Source organism: Ascochyta rabiei, chromosome 9 (genome assembly GCF_004011695.2).
Source record: "Ascochyta rabiei chromosome 9, complete sequence".
Taxonomy (NCBI): Eukaryota; Fungi; Ascomycota; class Dothideomycetes; order Pleosporales; family Didymellaceae; genus Ascochyta; species Ascochyta rabiei.
Genome location: NC_082413.1, coordinates 321,445 through 338,423, shown reverse-complemented (window position 1 = coordinate 338,423; position 16,979 = coordinate 321,445). Strand labels below are relative to the sequence as shown.

At 51.9% G+C, this 16,979-nt stretch overlaps 8 protein-coding genes and 1 non-coding gene across 9 annotated transcripts; 4 read left to right on the top strand and 5 right to left on the bottom strand.

Annotated features, from left to right (window-relative positions):
- Positions 1-1,296: 1,296 nt before the first annotated feature.
- On the bottom strand, positions 1,297-2,263 carry EKO05_0005663 (5'-nucleotidase; the record flags this gene model as incomplete). Its single annotated transcript, XM_038939732.1, has 2 exons — positions 1,297-2,030; positions 2,089-2,263. The coding sequence occupies 2 exons, from the start codon at positions 2,261-2,263 to the stop codon at positions 1,297-1,299; spliced, it is 909 nt and encodes a 302-aa protein (XP_038798681.1).
- Positions 2,264-3,290: 1,027 nt separating this feature from the next.
- On the bottom strand, positions 3,291-4,032 carry EKO05_0005662 (uncharacterized protein; the record flags this gene model as incomplete). Its single annotated transcript, XM_038939753.1, has 3 exons — positions 3,291-3,573; positions 3,623-3,835; positions 3,884-4,032. The coding sequence occupies 3 exons, from the start codon at positions 4,030-4,032 to the stop codon at positions 3,291-3,293; spliced, it is 645 nt and encodes a 214-aa protein (XP_038798680.1).
- A 549-nt stretch (positions 4,033-4,581) lies between these two features.
- Positions 4,582-4,663, bottom strand: EKO05_9t2. Its single transcript has one exon. It is a non-coding gene; the product is annotated as a tRNA-Trp (tRNA).
- A 419-nt stretch (positions 4,664-5,082) lies between these two features.
- Positions 5,083-6,719, top strand: EKO05_0005661 (Bleomycin hydrolase; the record flags this gene model as incomplete). The annotated part of the gene is made up of 3 exons (XM_038939704.2): positions 5,083-5,218; positions 5,268-5,359; positions 5,409-6,719. The coding sequence occupies 3 exons, from the start codon at positions 5,083-5,085 to the stop codon at positions 6,717-6,719; spliced, it is 1,539 nt and encodes a 512-aa protein (XP_038798679.2).
- A 365-nt stretch (positions 6,720-7,084) lies between these two features.
- EKO05_0005660 (Histidinol-phosphate transaminase) lies at positions 7,085-8,492 on the top strand (the record flags this gene model as incomplete). Its single annotated transcript, XM_038939887.1, has 3 exons — positions 7,085-7,170; positions 7,222-7,395; positions 7,445-8,492. The coding sequence occupies 3 exons, from the start codon at positions 7,085-7,087 to the stop codon at positions 8,490-8,492; spliced, it is 1,308 nt and encodes a 435-aa protein (XP_038798678.1).
- Positions 8,493-9,683: 1,191 nt separating this feature from the next.
- EKO05_0005659 (60S ribosomal protein L15) lies at positions 9,684-10,530 on the top strand (the record flags this gene model as incomplete). The annotated part of the gene is made up of 5 exons (XM_038939707.2): positions 9,684-9,761; positions 9,813-9,821; positions 9,897-10,039; positions 10,095-10,108; positions 10,163-10,530. 5 exons carry the CDS (start codon positions 9,684-9,686, stop codon positions 10,528-10,530), a joined length of 612 nt encoding a protein of 203 aa, XP_038798677.2.
- Positions 10,531-10,906: 376 nt separating this feature from the next.
- On the bottom strand, positions 10,907-12,261 carry EKO05_0005658 (Acetyl-CoA C-acetyltransferase; the record flags this gene model as incomplete). Its single annotated transcript, XM_038939838.1, has 2 exons — positions 10,907-12,055; positions 12,106-12,261. 2 exons carry the CDS (start codon positions 12,259-12,261, stop codon positions 10,907-10,909), a joined length of 1,305 nt encoding a protein of 434 aa, XP_038798676.1.
- A 1,193-nt stretch (positions 12,262-13,454) lies between these two features.
- EKO05_0005657 (uncharacterized protein) lies at positions 13,455-13,910 on the top strand (the record flags this gene model as incomplete). The annotated part of the gene is made up of 1 exon (XM_038945788.1): positions 13,455-13,910. The coding sequence occupies one exon, from the start codon at positions 13,455-13,457 to the stop codon at positions 13,908-13,910; it is 456 nt and encodes a 151-aa protein (XP_038798675.1).
- A 380-nt stretch (positions 13,911-14,290) lies between these two features.
- On the bottom strand, positions 14,291-15,121 carry EKO05_0005656 (uncharacterized protein; the record flags this gene model as incomplete). Its single annotated transcript, XM_038945787.1, has 1 exon — positions 14,291-15,121. The coding sequence occupies one exon, from the start codon at positions 15,119-15,121 to the stop codon at positions 14,291-14,293; it is 831 nt and encodes a 276-aa protein (XP_038798674.1).
- Between the last annotated feature and the right edge of the window lie 1,858 nt (positions 15,122-16,979).

Here is a 16,979-nt window from a genome sequence, read left to right as displayed (position 1 = left end):
GCCGTCTGCCTTTCTCCTCATGCTCCTTTCTGCCTTCCTTCTTCTTCTGCCTCCTCCTCCTCCTCTTCGTCTCTACTATCCTCTCCAAAACCCTCTCTCGATCGACTCCACGACTGTAATAACGACTAGACAACATGATGGACAGCACAGATGGCAGCTTTGCTGCTCGATTAGCGGCACTTGGTGCAGAAGCGAGTGATGCACTGCAGGCCTTTACTTTGCGTGAAAGATTCTGAGAACTATATGTCAAACTAACGAACCTACAGGACATGGCACATGCCCCCGGGCAGGCAGTTGAGGAGAGCCGCAAGAGCCATGAGGGACTTCTCGTAGAGCATCGTGCGCTGCAGCAAGAGCTGGCGGACTTGAAGGACGCACAACGCGTGCACGGTGTGGGACACAATTACGACTCATGCAATAGTGTTGATTGACGTCCACAGTCATGTGGTATGTTTTGTCCTCAATGACCTTAGACATTGTGCACTCCTTGCGGTAGACAGTGGCTCAGTCAGCAACCTCCGCTCTCAAAAGCGGCCTGCCTGGGCTGCTGCAAATTGTCAGAGTTGTCAACAAACAAATTTGATCGCCTGTTTGATACCATTTTGAGCGTGCACGTTGCATACCGCTATCCGTGGAGCTGTGCAAGTCCCAGCCCTTGGTCTGTTCACGAATCAAAATGTCGATCAATTTTGTTTGTTGACAACTCTGGCTGCAATGAGAACCAGTCGTACTTCCGCGCTGGTCCATTGGGCAAGCGCACTACGTGCCATGCTTGCAATAATAAGTGGCGTTATTACCAAAACGCCCTTGATTTTGCGAGGAGGGCCGCCAGCGATGCCAGAGTGGTTGAGACTACCTGAACGCCAGCGCTCGTCAGGGCAGCTTTGGTGAGAAACGTTGTTTTTGTACACTACATCTCGCGAAATGCAGCTAATCACTATCACCCTCGACCACCAACAACCGTCCTCGATAATCCTCGATACTCATCCAGCTACACCCAACTCGCTTTTCATTCCTCTCCGTATCGTAGTGGAAGAAGATCAGAGAATGTGAGGTTTTGGCATCGATTATGCGAAGAGGAGGAGGGATGCATGTTGGGCCGAAAAGGATAAATGGTTAGATTGGCATGCTGACGTTTTGTCACGACTGAGGGTTTTTTATCAGGTGTCTGTGACTAAATTCCAGAAATTCAAAAGTACATGGGGTGTGTTGATGCTCGACGGAGTTTAATCTAGATACCCAAAGAGGCCACTGAAGTATTATATGACTATCTCTATTCTCCCGATGCCTATCAACCTACGACAAGCACGACAAAATCGACTTCAGCTTGTCGTAGATGATCTGCTGCTGAGCGGCTGCTGCAGTCGTCTTATCGTTCGCATCACCGGGCGAGATAGAGACGTAGCAGTTGTTTCCCCTGATGACCGCGACGTCCGCCTCCCATGGCAGCCTCGCCGTGGTTCCGCAAACAGTAATATCGGGAGCACTACCAACAAGACCGGTATTGACACGAGTGAAAATAAACTTGAACTGGTTCACGTTGTTGCACTTTGTGCTCGACACAGCCGGGAAGTTGACGTTCAGCCATGTGTTGTCTGGGAGGTACGGCTTTCCAGAATTGATGATGGTAGTTGTGATGTTGAGTGCCAGATCAGCATAGATCTTGCTATACAGAGGTGTAGGCTGGTCCCAAGCCGTAGGATCGCCTGTCTGGCCGCTAAATGCAATGGCAGGGATCTTTGCGGTCTTCGCGGCGTACGTGGCTGCGCCGACGGTACCGGAGAAGGGAACTTGGACGCCCACATTACCACCGACATTAGGACCCGTGAGGGCTAGTTCAGGAGCAGCGCCGGACCAAAGCTTCGGTGCAGTGGTTGAGATGCCGGTCTTGATAGAGGTTACGGGGTATGAGTTTACGTAGTTGAGGCGTGGGTCTGAGGCGTTGAACCCGGTGGCCGGGCTGCCGCCAGGGCAGGAAGCGTGGATGCAGCCGTCAGAGTCGACGATTTCAGGCGTCGCATCAGATGAACCTGGCTCTGTCAGCAAACCGATCTTTTTAATTCACATGCATAACAAAAAGGTACCTACCTTTGCCTGATTGGTTCTCAGCTGGAGCAGATAGAACCACTTGGTGGCCAGCAGAGTTCAGAACATTGAAGAACGTCCGCAGGTTAATCTCAGCCCAGCCATCATCGTTGCTCTGGACAATGCGAACGCCCTGAACGAGAGGTAAAGCGGCAGCGATGAGAAGTGAGTAGCGCATGGTGTAGCGAGGGTATCGGACGAAACGAAGGTGGTTGACGGTGCAAAGCTGGGTCCAGCAAAATAAGAACTGCGGGCCTGCCTGCTACACTTCATTATGAGTAGACATGCTCATTTATACCTAAAGTATCTGCGATACTCGCCAGGTTAGCACAGGCTTCCTGAGCTATATTCAAATCCTACTCCACCTCGGCAGACATGCAAACACCAGTCAGGTCTACTGCAGAGCAAATATAACACGACTAGTCGAACGTGTTGCATATCGTGATTTGATTGCACATAGGATAGATTGAGGTCGCGGCGAGAAGCGGGTTTACAACTATGAGTGGTTGGTAATGCCGCCGTGAAAGGGCGTCGCGTTGTGACCGAACATGGGCGCCTCGGCAGCGGCGACCTTTCTGGCAGGCGCCTCCGACGCCTATTCACACGTGCGCTTTCCATGCGTTTCAATTCCTTGACCAGCCCTGCAATTTGTCTCGACAGTGACATACGAGGACGCGGCTGAATGTACATTCACTGCACGCCGTGGCCGAAGGTCGTGCACCTTCCTTAAATGGTAGAAGTCCGCCATTACGTGTAGTTAAACGACAACGGCCCGTTCCATGGATCAGGGGCAAAGGTGCGTTGCCACTTGAGTATGTTCCATCTGGCACGTTTGAAGACGTATTGCATCGCATAAGCATATTACTCCCACGAGACCCCATGCTAAGCTCTCGCAAATACGAACAAGATCTGAGGTTCAAAACCAGAACCATGCTACTGCTTCCAGTGCACAACTAGGATTCTTTGTCTGCGTGCCGAATGTGATCAGCTCCATCCCTGCTTCGCCCTTGTACATCCGCTAGACATAGTTGCATGGCTTGTGGTGGACGTTGATGCTCTCGCGCTTCTGCAAGTGCTCAAGGCTGCTACTAAAAGTCATACGACGATTGCCAACCTTCAGAAGTGGAGTACTCGAGCGCGTACACCAGAGGTGATCTACTGTTTGTTGCATACACTTAAGAAGCAAGCCCCGTTTCCCAGTCAGACTATATATGCGCTGGCTTCATCTGCCCCTGATTGTAGGAATCGGTCGTTGCGCCGTGTGCTTGGTATGGTGGCAGATAGTGGCTGTTTTGAAGCTCGACAGGCGCGGCCGTCTGCGAATGATATGCAGTGTGCAGTTGATATGGCGGGGCGTCTAAGTGCGGCGGTGCATATGCGGTAGGTACGGTGGGATTGTACGCTACAGCGTAGTTGCCTCGTTGAGCTTGCTTTTTCGCGCGGTGGTAGCCGACGGCAGAGTAGATGAGGAGACCGACGAATGTGAGGCTGTGGGGTGTTAGTGGCTGGTTTCCCGCTACCCACTTCGTATGCTTACAAGACGAAGATGCTACCCCCGATGCCTTCTGAGCTCGTTCCTCTCGCGACAGCCACAAGATCCATGATCAAAACGCCCCCGAAAAAACCAGTCTGAAAGCAGTTCATGATCAGGAATGTCCCGGGTTTCAAGGCGTCGCGCAAGAAAAGCACAATGGCGAGGATATCGATAAGAAGACAAATGACGATGAATAGGAGGAAGACTACAATGCTCCTGTATGTAGTTAGCACTTGCGATAGCAATAGTCAATGAGAGACCTACGCGATAACTGGTTTCACAAACTCTCCAACACTATTGACTGCGTGAAGGGCAATGGCGTAAATCCCTATCAGGAATATCATGATGCAGATACGCAGACACCAGAACGGTATGAGTACGCGCTTCTTCCATAACCCTGGTTGACTCGCCATGATGAGGGCTGTGGATGCTTACTTAGCAGTTGAGCAGTGAAGGGACGATGGTATCGCATCTACTGGGCAACTGCAAACTTATCAAAGGAGTGTTGGGTTAGACGTGCTAAGCAGAAATCCGGAGATGTTGCAGATCGATACCCAGGGGTCAAAAGAAGGCGTCCAAGGCTGGCTGTGAATGTGGGTGAAACACGCGTTGGCGGCCTGGCGCAGGGCATCCTCATCTCCCAGCTACATTGCGCATTCCTTGATGATCACGAACAATGCATTGTTCAGGGCCAACAAGATGCAAGGCAACCAATTGCGTGAAGAGATGTAGCTAGTGAAGCGAGAAAGCGCTTCAGTCAGGTTATGACTTCAGCAGCATACCTAGTGATTCAAGGGTCATTGAGGCGTCAGACGTTGTGGAGAGCAGATTGTTAAAAGAATTGTAAGCGGGGGCCGAATGGCTGAAACATGTCAGCAAGGAGCAAAAAACGGGCCGTTGCCGGCCTTAAAAGGTGATTGTGCGCAGACAAACTGGACGTGGTTTGTGGGCAAAAAATAGAATGACCCGAAGGCGATTTGAACGCCTAACCTTCAGGAGACACCTTAACTGGAATCTGACGCGCTACCATTGCGCCATCGGGCCGGTAAACCGTGTCATTCGATTTGATGAAATATGATCACCCGGCTCTAAATATCAAGACATTCAAAAAGTGCTTCAGCCTGGTCTGGTGGAGCTCATGATCGGGAGGAGCGTCCTTTGGTTGTTTGTACTCCGCACACCCATTTCGTCATGGCACCTGCCTAACAAGACTTCTTATCATGACTGATATATTGCGTTCCAGCGTTTGTAATCGGATCCGCTATCGTTTGCCTCATGACCCGCGGCATGGGGAAGGTGCGCCTAGCCATCTGATGCATCACATGCCCTGCCACGCGCCATAGCTTCCCGCGATAACGAATCGATAAGCAGGCGACCATCACGGTGCCCACCTACACCCCAACTTCATGCTGGAAGCTCTTCTGTTCCTGAGTTCCTGTGTAATTATCAACTTAGTACGCATTATGGGTGCGAACCAGTCGAGACCGTCCGATGCTGCTGTCAACGAGAAGCTGCGAGAGCGCCTGCAAGCTCTCCACCTGAACGAAGATCGAGCTACGAGTGAAAAAGATGGGTTTGTGCATGTCGCTGGTGATGCTCGTAGGTATTCAGTGACTGATCCTGGAGGCGAGCTCTGATCGTATCGCAGCACCTAAGTATACACCACTCTCAAGGCAGACGAAGAATGTCTCTATCAAAGACGTCGAGGAGTGGGAAAGAAGGGTCATGGAAGACCCTAAGGTGCGAAACAAACTGCTCCGCGTTATCTATGTAACTAATATCACTACAGAACCGCCTTGCTCTACTAGCTCTAAGCTCGAATCCAGCAACTGCTGTCCTATCCTCTCGCGCAGCTGCAATCTCAGACACCAACCAGTTCAACATCAAGATTCCCATTGAAGGCTCGCCAATCACAAACCAAGCTTCATCGGGCAGATGCTGGCTCTTCGCGTCTACCAACGTGTTCCGCATCGCCATTATGAAGAAGTACAAGTTGGATAACTTTCAGCTGTCCCAAGCATATTTATTTTTCATGGATAAAATGGAGAAAGCGAACTACTTTCTGGAGAATGTTCTTGAGACAGCGTCTGAGAGCATCGATAGCCGCCTGGTACAGGCTTTGCTGGCAAGTCCAGTTGGTGACGGAGGACAATGGGACATGGTAGCCAATCTGGTGGAAAAATACGGACTGGTTCCTCAAACGCTTTACCCGGACTCTTTCAACGCCAGCAACTCGAGAGTGATGGACAACCTCATCACCACTAAGTTGCGGGAGGATGCTGTTCGACTGCGTTCCATCGCATCCAGCAACGCCTCGCCCAATGCCATCAAGGCAAGCATCGCAGCCGAGAAGGCCACAATGATGCGCGAGATCCACTTGATCCTCACATTGATGCTTGGACCACCACCTGCGCCAGAGAAGGCCTTTACGTGGGAATTCTACGACCGCGATGGTAACTTCCAAACCGTGAAGACACGCCCGACTGCCTTTGCAAAGGAACTATCAGACAGCAGGACCGTACGGGCTCTTTCAGGCACAGATGTCCACCAGCTCTTCTCTCTCGTCAATGATCCTCGCAACCCCTACAATCGCTTGCTTAGCGTCAACCGCCTGGGCAATGTGTGGGAAGGTCGGCCAGTCACATACGTTAACACAGACATGAAGACCATCAAAGATGCGTGCATCGCAATGCTCAAACGCGGCATGCCTGTGTTCTTCGGCTCAGATGTTGGTAAATACTCCGACTCAGCCAAGGGCATTATGGACACCGATCTTTTCGAGTATGAGTTAGGCTTCAACATCAAGCTAGGCATGTCGAAGGCCGAGCGTCTGCAGACCGGCGAGAGCCAGATGACGCATGCTATGGTGCTGACGGCCGTGCATGTTGTCGACGGCAAGCCTGTGAGATGGAGGGTTGAGAACTCTTGGAGCGAAAGGGTGGGCGAGAAAGGGTATTTTGTGATGAGCGACAAGTGGATGGATGAGTTCGTGTACCAGGCGGTGGTGGATCCAAGTGTGGTGAGCTCGACAGTGAAGAAGGTGCTAGAGCAGAAGCCGAAGATGCTTGAGCTTTGGGATCCTATGGGTGCTTTGGCCTGAGAGGTTCGTGTTGGTCATGTTTTACAGCGTAGCGATCCTGGTACTTGAAGTCGTGTTGCATCCTTTCTTTACCCTCTTGAGTTTGCTTACTCCTGACCCCCTCCCCTGTATGCAAGCCTCGGTTCACCGCACCAATACCTCAGCTCGTTCTCCACATGTCATGAGGCCGTGCGTCTGTCTTGAGTAGGGCAGTCTTTCGGAGATGCCGCCGTGCGATTGAGCTCTTCGTAGAGTCATCGCGGTGATAAGATCTCGAGGCCGCGATGACTCCTGACGTCGCCGCAGCCCCGCGGTACCCATTCAAAAGGTCCCCGCCATCACCTCCCACGACATTATATCGCGTCCATCCTCGCATATCACTCGCAATGCCTTCCAAGAACACAGCGTTCGATCTGCAGACATGCGCGCGACCCAACATCCTCGCATTGGAGCCGTACCGCTGTGCGCGCGAGTAGGTGAAGCTCTACGCGTAAATGCTGTACGCAGACGCTTACGATGCCAGTGACTACAAAGACGACGGCACCAACATCCTACTCGACGCGAACGAGAACGCATACGGCCCAGGCCTGGCACTGACCGGAGAGGGGCAACTGCCTGGCGCCAATGTCACCGGCACATCAGACTCGTCTGCATCAATCGACGTAGACCTGCTTGGCCTCAACCGCTACCCAGACCCGTGCGCATACCAGCCAAAAAGCCGAAACGCTTGCTCACCATGCATACAGCCACCAAGCAGACCTCAAGCAGCTTCTCTGCAATCTCCGCAACACGCGCACCCACACATCAAAGACCATCGGCCCGGAGCACCTCTTTGTGGGCGTCGGATCTGATGAAGCCATCGACGCTCTGATCCGCGCCTTCTGCGCCCCGGGCAAAGAGAAGATCCTGACATGCCCCCCCACGTACGGCATGTACAGCGTCTCCGCGCAGGTCAACGATGTCTCGCTGGTCAAAGTCCCCCTGCAGCTCCCTACCTTCGATCTCGACGTGCCCGCCATCCAGAAAGCGCTCACCTCCGATCCCAGCATAAAACTCGCATACCTTTGCTCGCCCGGCAATCCCACGGGAAAGCTGCTCAGAAAAGAGGATGTACAGGCCATATTAGAGACAAGGTGGAATGGCGTGGTAGTCTTGGATGAAGCGTACATCGACTTTGCGCCCGAAGGCTCTTCGATGGCGGAATGGGTCGCCGAATGGCCGAACCTCGTCGTCATGCAGACGCTGTCCAAGGCCTTTGGACTCGCTGGCATCCGGCTTGGTGCTGCGTTCGCAGATCCGGCAGTCGCACAAATCCTGAACAACATGAAGGCGCCGTACAACATTTCGAACCCAACATCGCAGCTTGCGCAGGCAGCACTGAGTCCAAAACACCTCAATGTCATGACAAGAAACAAGGACTTGATCGTCAAGCAGAGGGAGAGGTTAATCAAAGAACTGCCTAAGGTTCCGGGGGTGGGCGAACTGCACGGCGGGACAGAGAGCAATTTCCTGCTCTACCAGATGCTGGACAAGCCGAACGGGAAGCCGAGCAACGAGGTCGCACTTGCGGTGTATGAAGGGTTGGCTGAGGAGAGGGGTGTTGTTGTTAGGTTTAGAGGGAAAGAGTACGGTTGTGAAGGTTGCCTCAGGATCACAGTCGGCACAGAAGATGAATGCACGAGGTTCCTGCAGGAGATCAAGGCTGTGCTACAGGGCGTCTATGAGAAGAGGGAGAGCCTGGGTGGTAAGGATGAGGAGCAGAAGGAGAAAGAGGCCAGCGCTGTTGTAGGGTAGGGATACAGAGATAGCAACAGGCAGTGCAGATGAAATGTAGAGAGTGTATATTGCAAATTGCCCCAGCGCATCACCACCACCACGTAATGCTTGCTCTCTTGCAGAGCAACCTCGAGAAGTACTTCTCGCCCTCCACACGTAAAACCGAGCAGCTGCACTGTGACCTACTCACGACCACGGCAAAGCACCAAGGCTACAGTCATACTTTCAGATGTTGTTTATTAATGCGTACATACATTCTCACACCAACCCTGGCTGTCATGTGAATATATCTCCCCAGCCCCGTCTATCGCTTCTTCGGAACACCACCTCAACCTAAATTACGAACTCTGTCATCTTCCAGTCTTTGGTTTTCGTTGCGCATAACTCCCTGGACATATTTCCAGGCGCGTGGGTATTGGCGTTTGGAGTTTCGTTGACGATTACAAAGCACCGAAGGTAAATTACGAGCCTCAAGCAATTTAAGAAACCTTTGTTTTCTTTTTGAGATTGTGAGGATGCGTGTGATGTGTATATATAATCATTAAACCGCTGAAACTGGGGATTTTCTTGGGGACACACGTGTTCGCAAATCGCCATGTGTTATTCAGAGAACGCTCGTGTACCGAGTATCATGAAACGCGAGATGGAAGTAAGGATGAAGAAGATGTTAGCTTTGTATGCAGAAACGGCAGCGGTAGATGCACGTGGGTGTTGATTAGAGCCGGAGAAGGACACAAGATGTGTGCCCATGGTTCTTTTGGTGAACTACAGAGCGACCGGAAGGAGGGAATTAGAATCATGCATGGTATCCTCGTCGTCGCAGCCATCAGCAATAAATGTGGCAACATTGAAAGCTCAACGTACCCGCACAAGCAGACAGTTCCGCAACTTGAAAAGAAAAAGGGAAGCAAATGATCGGAGGAGCTGCGGACGATGTTAAAGTTCTGCGGTACAAAAACGGTGTTGCTGCTTCTGGCTTAGCCCACACGGTAAGTGGACTGCTCTCGCGCCAAGAGCTTCCACCCACCTCGCTTATTCGAAATTTCGGATCTCTTCGAGATTTGCGCATCGTCAACCTCCACCGTCAACGACCCTACTAACACCAGGACCAGACAAAGTGAGTCTCCCACAGCAACGAATCGATCAGTCAAGCGACCAACGCAATCAACGATCGAAATTTCCGTACACGCAGTACTAACAACCGCTCAGATGGGTGCCCTTAAGTATGTTGAGGAACTTCAGAAGAAGAAGCAGTCGGACATGATGCGCTTCTTGATGCGCGTTCGCGTACGTATACACAACTAAAAGGGAACGAGGACTTTGCTAACATTGTGGCAGTGCTGGGAGGTATGAATCACATTTCCTGAGACACCGGTCTCAATTGGTGTACTCGTTGAACATTAGCTGAGAGTGCATCGATAGCTTCGCCAACTGAAGGTCATCCACCGCGCCAGCCGTCCCTCGCGCCCCGACAAGGCCCGCCGTCTTGGGTACAAGGCCAAGCAGGGTTACGTTATCTACCGCTGCCGTGTCCGCCGCGGTGGCCGCAAGAGGCAGGCTCCCAAGTACGTACCCTCACACACAACACAACATGCGACAGTGCTAACATTTATTTCTTAGGGGCGCCACCTACGGTATGCTTGATCGATCGGAATGAAAACGCACGCAGAAGACTAATGCCTGCACAGGAAAGCCTACCAATCAGGGTATCAACCAGCTCAAGTACCAGCGCTCCCTCAAGAGCACCGCTGAGGAGCGTGTCGGCCGCCGCTGCGCCAACCTGCGCGTTCTCAACTCGTACTGGATCAACCAGGACTCGACCTACAAGTACTACGAGGTCATCCTTGTCGACCCCCAGCACAAGGCTATTCGCCGCGATGCCCGCATCAACTGGATCGTCGCCCCCGTCCACAAGCACCGCGAGTCTCGTGGTCTTACCGCCACCGGCAAGAAGAGCCGTGGTCTTGGCCGTGGTCACAAGTACAACAACACCACCGCTGGTCGCAGGAAGACCTGGAAGAGGCACAACACCCTCTCCCTCTGGCGCTACAGGTAAATGTAGCGCCGAGGGCGTTGCGTGGTCTCTGGGACGTCTGGTCGAATCTCTCAAGCTTATGGACTGGCGTGCATGGAAAAGGGTGTTCTGCGTTGTGTAGCTTTTCATTGAGCGCACGGCGATGGTCGATCAGAACTCTTCTAAAAGAAATTTCATGGATTCATGAATGGATGAATTGCATTATACCCCCTTCAACAAGTTGAGTTGTGTGAGATCGTTCTGTTCGTGACGCCATACTTACTCAGCTAATCTTTGTCTGCACCTCTGGAATTTCTACAACAAAGATTCGCCCACAAAGTGCTGGATGATGATTTCAGCATGGCATGAAATTGCACGTATCTACATTTTGCTCATCCAGCATCTCCTTACAGCTCGTCTACAACGAATCGGCACTGACCCTTTGCACAATAATGCCACTCGACGCACCACCGCCGTTGCAAATCGCCGCAGCACCATACTGCCCAACCTCCAACTGATGCAGCAGCGTGACCAATATCCTGCTACCCGAGCTGCCCAGTGCGTGACCCAGCGCAATGGCGCCACCCCTTGGGTTTACGTTGTCCTCCCCAAGACCAAGTATCTTAGCGTTCGCCTTGATGACGGCAGCAAAGGCTTCGTTGAACTCCCAGATCGAGATGTCCTCCTTCTTGAGGCCTGACTGCTTCAGCAGCTTCTCGACGACGGAGGCAGGCGCGATGGGGAAGTCGATCGGGTCGACCGAGGCATCGCAGTAAGTGACAATCTTTGCAAGGACGCGGCTGTCCTTGCCGTACTGCTGCGCGATCTCCTTGCTACCGAGTACCAATGCAGATGCGCCGTCGCTGAGGGGCGAGCTGTTGGCCGCGGTAACCGAGGCGTCTGCGTCCTTCGAGAAAGCAGGTTTCAGCGTAGGGACCTTCTCAAGCTTGAGCTTGTTGTATTGCTCGTCTTCTGAGATGACGACGTCGCCTTTCTTGGACTTGACTGTGACCGGAACGATCTCGTCCTTGAACAGCCCGTCCTTGTAGGCTTGCTGTGCTCGTTTGTAGGTCAGGATGGCATAGTCATCTTGATCTTTCCGTGAGATGTTGTGGTCTCTGGCGGTCTTTTCGGCGCAGTTACCCATGTGGATTTGGTTATACACATCCCAGAGTCCGTCGGCGATCAGTCCATCCTGCATCTTCTGATGGCCGAATGCTGGCTGTTGGCTGGCGCGGTTTAGGTAGTACGGTACACGGGTCATGTTCTCCATGCCACCTGCAATCTGTGCCTCAGCCTGTCCCAACTCAATGGTTGATGCTGCGATGTTGACCGCCTTTAGGCCTGAAGCGCATACTTTGTTGATGGTGGTTGCCTCAATGTTGGTGGGCAGGCCAGCGAAGATGGCTGCTTGTCTTGCCGGTGCTTGTCCAACACCAGCAGACAGCACGTTGCCCATGTATACAGCATCGATGGAGGAGACTGGGACTTTAGACTTCTCGAGGGCCGACTTGATGGCTGTGGCACCGAGCTGAGTAGCTGAGACGGTGGTGAAGTTGCCATTGAACTGCGACACGATCAGTTGAGATACACCACAAGGTGGTGAACGATTCATACCACTGCAGTCGGCGTTCGGCTAGCGCTTATGATGTATGCATCTTTGATCTCCTTCTTTTGTGGCGCAGAGCTGCTGAATTGTCTTTGAATGCTGGCCAAGCGCTGCTGTGGCCGCGACGCCATTCTCATGGATGTGCGAAGGGCGGATGATGACATGATTTCTGCAAAGAGGGAGAATAATTTGGAAGCGGGTGAATCGCAAAGAGAAAAGCTCTAACGAGTTGAGAAGCGACTATCACATGGCGGCCACTTTCCGTACTTCATCAGGCGGAGCACAGGAGCTTGACACCGGAATGTGGAGTTGAGCCGAGGTTTGAGGCGACCGCGGGCTTAAGCCGAACGTGCCTTCCCCTCGGTAAGCCGACTTCGTCATTACCACTTCCTCCACCTCACATTGTGATCACGACCCTTACGTCTGTCGTTGCATACCCTGACCTGGCCAAAACTATCCCTCGCTCTAGCAAAAAAAGCTGTTGCGTTGCTCCTCTCTCTGCTGAGCGTGCGAGATGCCGGCAACCATGCTGCGTAGGCAACCTGCCAATGCCAGTTTTCGCAATCTCTTCTCGACATCCACAAGCACGAAAGTCCCGTGAAGGTTACCCGCCAGTGGACCTGTCCCCTTGTGGCAGCCCTGTGATCATTGAAGCTGCGACAATTTGAACACAGTCACTTTCTTTTGACAGTTGACAAGTTTGTTGTAGGAACATTCGTACCACACCCTACGATTTCTTCTCTCACAGCAATATTGGCACATAGTATCTAGCAACCCTGCTCACCGGTTTATTCAAGCCGCCTGACCAACAGGCTTTGTCGGTTCCTATTTTTCTAACCTTTACAGCTGATTTTCTACTTACTCACATCTATAATCATTCGCCACTCGTGTTTCTCAAATAGCAATTTTAACGGGTACAACCATCGGTTCGTACCTGCATTTGTACCTGCGTCAAATCCCTGGTATCACAACATCATCAGAGTGACCATTTTCGTACGATGCCGGTTGATCGCAGCTCAACCTTGCCTTGTCCATCTCTTGGCTTTGCTCACAGCTTGCAAAGCAGATTTCGCCTCACGGGTGGAAATGAGTGCAAACAGACAGTATGGCACCATGCTTCAGGGTTTGTAAGAGGACAGTTGTGGTACCTTACATGAGGCGGTACCAGTGCACAAGAGGCATCGGTTTCGAAATTGACTATGTCACAAATATCCACTGAAGAGCAAGGCGCTGTCTTGACGAGTATAAGAGAAAGGCCGCTTCGCTACTCTCAAATCCCACGCCTCATCTTCAGTGCAAACTTCAGCTTTAGCATAAAGCAATACAATCGGCCATTTTTGTTATCAATTAAAACACGATGCACTTCTCGACCATCCTCAGCGGTCTCATCCTTGCGGCTACCGCACTCGCTGCACCTTCCATCGTCGTCCACAACAATTGCAATTTCACCATTTTCGTTACCTCTGTCGGTGCTACAGCTGGCAACACGACCGAGGTGCACCCTGACACCCTCTGGACTGAGGAGGAATACTTCCATGGTGTCGGCACCGCGATCAAGGTCACCAGGTCCGCCGCTGCTCTCTGGACCGCCAAGCCCACTCTGCACTTCAGTTACACATACAACAAGGGTCAGAACATCTACTACGACCTCAGCACCGTATATGGCTTCGACTTTTGGGGCCAGAAGCTCACGGTCAAGGGCGACAAAGGCAAGGATGTGCCCACGATTGAATGGAATGGTGCACCGCAGCCGAACCACACTTTGGCATACTTTGGAGAGACAGGTCTGACGCTCGAGGTTTGTGCTGCATAGACAGGTACCATCTCGGCAGACAACGACGGTCTTGGAGGGTAGACTCGGGCCAGATGCTTGTACTGCGAGCCTACAGGGTTTTCAACCCGAGACACAACGCTGGTAATGTTAGAGTATATTGGAATTCAAATTTGAGATTGTAGCCATTGAAATCCTTCGCAAAAGCCCGCTGTGCTCAACCGTCTTTCTTAGCGAACCCCAGATGCGACCGAATCTATATTCATATATAACCCTCAACCGCAAAATGCATAATATGCCACAATACACCATGTACCAAAACTCCGTGAATGCTCTGTACGCTTCAATGCTATTGCAGCGGCCGTGTTCATCATCGTCGTAAACAATCTAACCCTCGAGGATCTAAGCCACCTCTAGAAGCTTCAGTACCTCAACCACATGAAATCCCTCTCTGCTAAAATCAAATTGTGGCCCTCTCCCCACACTCTCCCCTCAGTCGCAAACCTCAAACACCCAATCTGAATGCGCGGAAACAACTCTTCACACTTTCTTGCCTCAAACGCCTGGAATCCCTTACTCGTCGCCTGCAGTGTATTTCGCATCGTCGCCCACAGCTTGCCGACCTCCAGTTTATCTACGGGGATCCTGCGCGAGCAGCCATGCGGGTTGTGATGGCTCCCACCCGACAGTGTGAGTCTTGTGGGCGTCCGCAGATTCAGCGTCATGGATTCTGTGTACAGAACGGAAGTGGAGGGGTTTCCAGCGAGGAGCAGATTGAAGAGTGATTTAAGCAGAATGGCTATGTAGTCAAAGAGTTGCACGGCAAAGGACTCGGGTAGATCTTCCAGGAGGTGCGCTAGCTCGTGGTCGTGAGGGATCGAGGTGCTGAATGTGCCTAGGGGCTCTTGGATGCGCAAGTCTACGTTGATGAGGAGTTCGTTTATCGTTGTCGATAACGCGGCGAATCGTTGCCAGGTTAGACTAAAGTATGGCCGACCATGCGAGAAGGTGATGTCCAGTTCGTAAATCAGCTGTTTTGAGGCGGCGAGATGTTGGATTGCGATTTTGAATTCTCGATACGTTTGTCTACATACGAGGAGGAGGCCGCGGTAGGACTTCAGGGGAAGGTCACGCTTGACGTAGGCTTCCGAGACCACCATCACCCCACGAAACGATGTGGCGAGGCTTTCATAAAGGAGCAGGTCGTAGACGTAGTTTCTGAGTTCAAGTGGTAGGTCCAAGAAGCCAGTCATAATGTTCCCTTACAATATCTGGTGGATTGATAAAGGGTCCTGATGCTTTTCAGGGTCTGCAGGATCTGGTGCGGGGATCAGGGTACAAGGCTAAGCGGTTGGAGAAGCCCGAGATTCCATAGGCCCGTGGGAAGTGTGGGCAACAGAGGTGTTTGGGATAAGATGTCCATGGAATGTTTGTGAATAAATGTCGTTGATGTATCCAATGCTTGTTTGTCGAGCAGGCTGAAGGTAGAGCTGTGTGAGATGGGTGGGGCCCTTGAGTGAGGCTGGATCCCGCTTTCGCCGTGTCATCACGTGGATTTTGATTTGCAAAGCGGTAGTACCGGACTGCTCTCCGCAAGCAACGCCTCCAACTTCACAATGTCTTCGATCACATCTCTAGTCTTTGCTGTTGCGTGTCGGACAGTAACCGATGACTATTGTGATCACGGATGAAAACGAGGTCGAGCGCATTGGTTCCGGGCCAGCAGCTTACCGGTAATGCGCACAACCTAGTCGACAGAGATCTACCGGCAGCGTCAGACCGACTGCAACCCTTTGTAATGACACACTGAGAACTGAGACGTCCCCTCCTTCAACAGAATACGATGTGTGTAATAGACGCAGTGATTGATGAAACTGAGTGCTAACAGCAAGCAGGTCGGCTGGCGCCAGATAGTCAGGAACTTCTCTCCATCTTGGTTCAGCTTGACGATGGGCACTGGAATCGTCTCACTGCTACTTGCTGCGATCCCTTTCGAGACCCAGTGGCTGTACTGGCTCATTGTCGTCTTCCTTGGACTGAACGCGGTGCTGTTTACGTGTGCGTTCTCTGTCTCTGTCATGCGATACACACTGTATCCCGAGATATGGACAGCTATGGCTGCTGATAGCACCAATTCCCTCTTTCTTGATACTATACCCATGGATTTCGTAACGCCGATCTCGGCCTAGTGTACTTTACGCATTCTGTACTGGGGTCCGTGGGCTGTCACGTTTGCTTGGGTCTGCTGGATGATCGACTTGGTTGTGCCTGTCGAGGTGACGATTTCGCTGACGGTCTTACTGATCTCTGCGCCTAACCGACAGAACCTCGATAGAATAAAAGCTGTCCAGCTGCTTCCTATCGCCGCGTCCATCGTTGCTGCGGGAACAGGCGCTCGAGTAGCTGAACACCTCCCAGATCCAGAGAATGCATTGGGCACACTAATTGCATCTTACATCATGTGGGGACTGGCAACACCTCTAGTGATGACTGTCCTTGTCATGTACTACACGCGTCTGGCGCTCCACAAGCTGCCACCTCGCGAGATTGTCATTTCGTCTTTTTTCCCTCTCGGATCACTAGGGATGGGTGGCTATGCTGTCACCTACCTTGGCAACATTGCTTGTCGCGTGCTTCGAGAGACTGAGTTCTTTTACGATGTGCGTATAGCGGGTGACAGGAACATTCATTGCTCTCATCATGTGGGCGTTTGGGTTAACCTGGCTCTATTTCGCTCTCGCCTCGATCTTCAAATCTCGACTTCAACATGGGTTAGTGGGGCTTTGCGTTCCCCCTTGGAGTCATGGCCTTGAGCACCCTCGAATTCGGACGCATCTTTCCCAGCTTGTTCTGTTAGGGGTTTTGGTACAGTTTTCGCTGTTTCACTGATACTCCTTTGGTGCATCGTGGCCGCCGGTACACCCATAGGAACTTGGAATGGACGGCTATTCAATGCATTATGTTTGAAGAATGTACCGAAAAAGGAAGACAAGGGAACCCAAGGGCAGCTCTGAGAGGGAAAAGAATATCGCTGCCTCGACAGTATAGCGTTCAGAATATGTTATTCAACTCTACATTTCTATCAAACGCCTTAATCCATTTCCTGCCAGA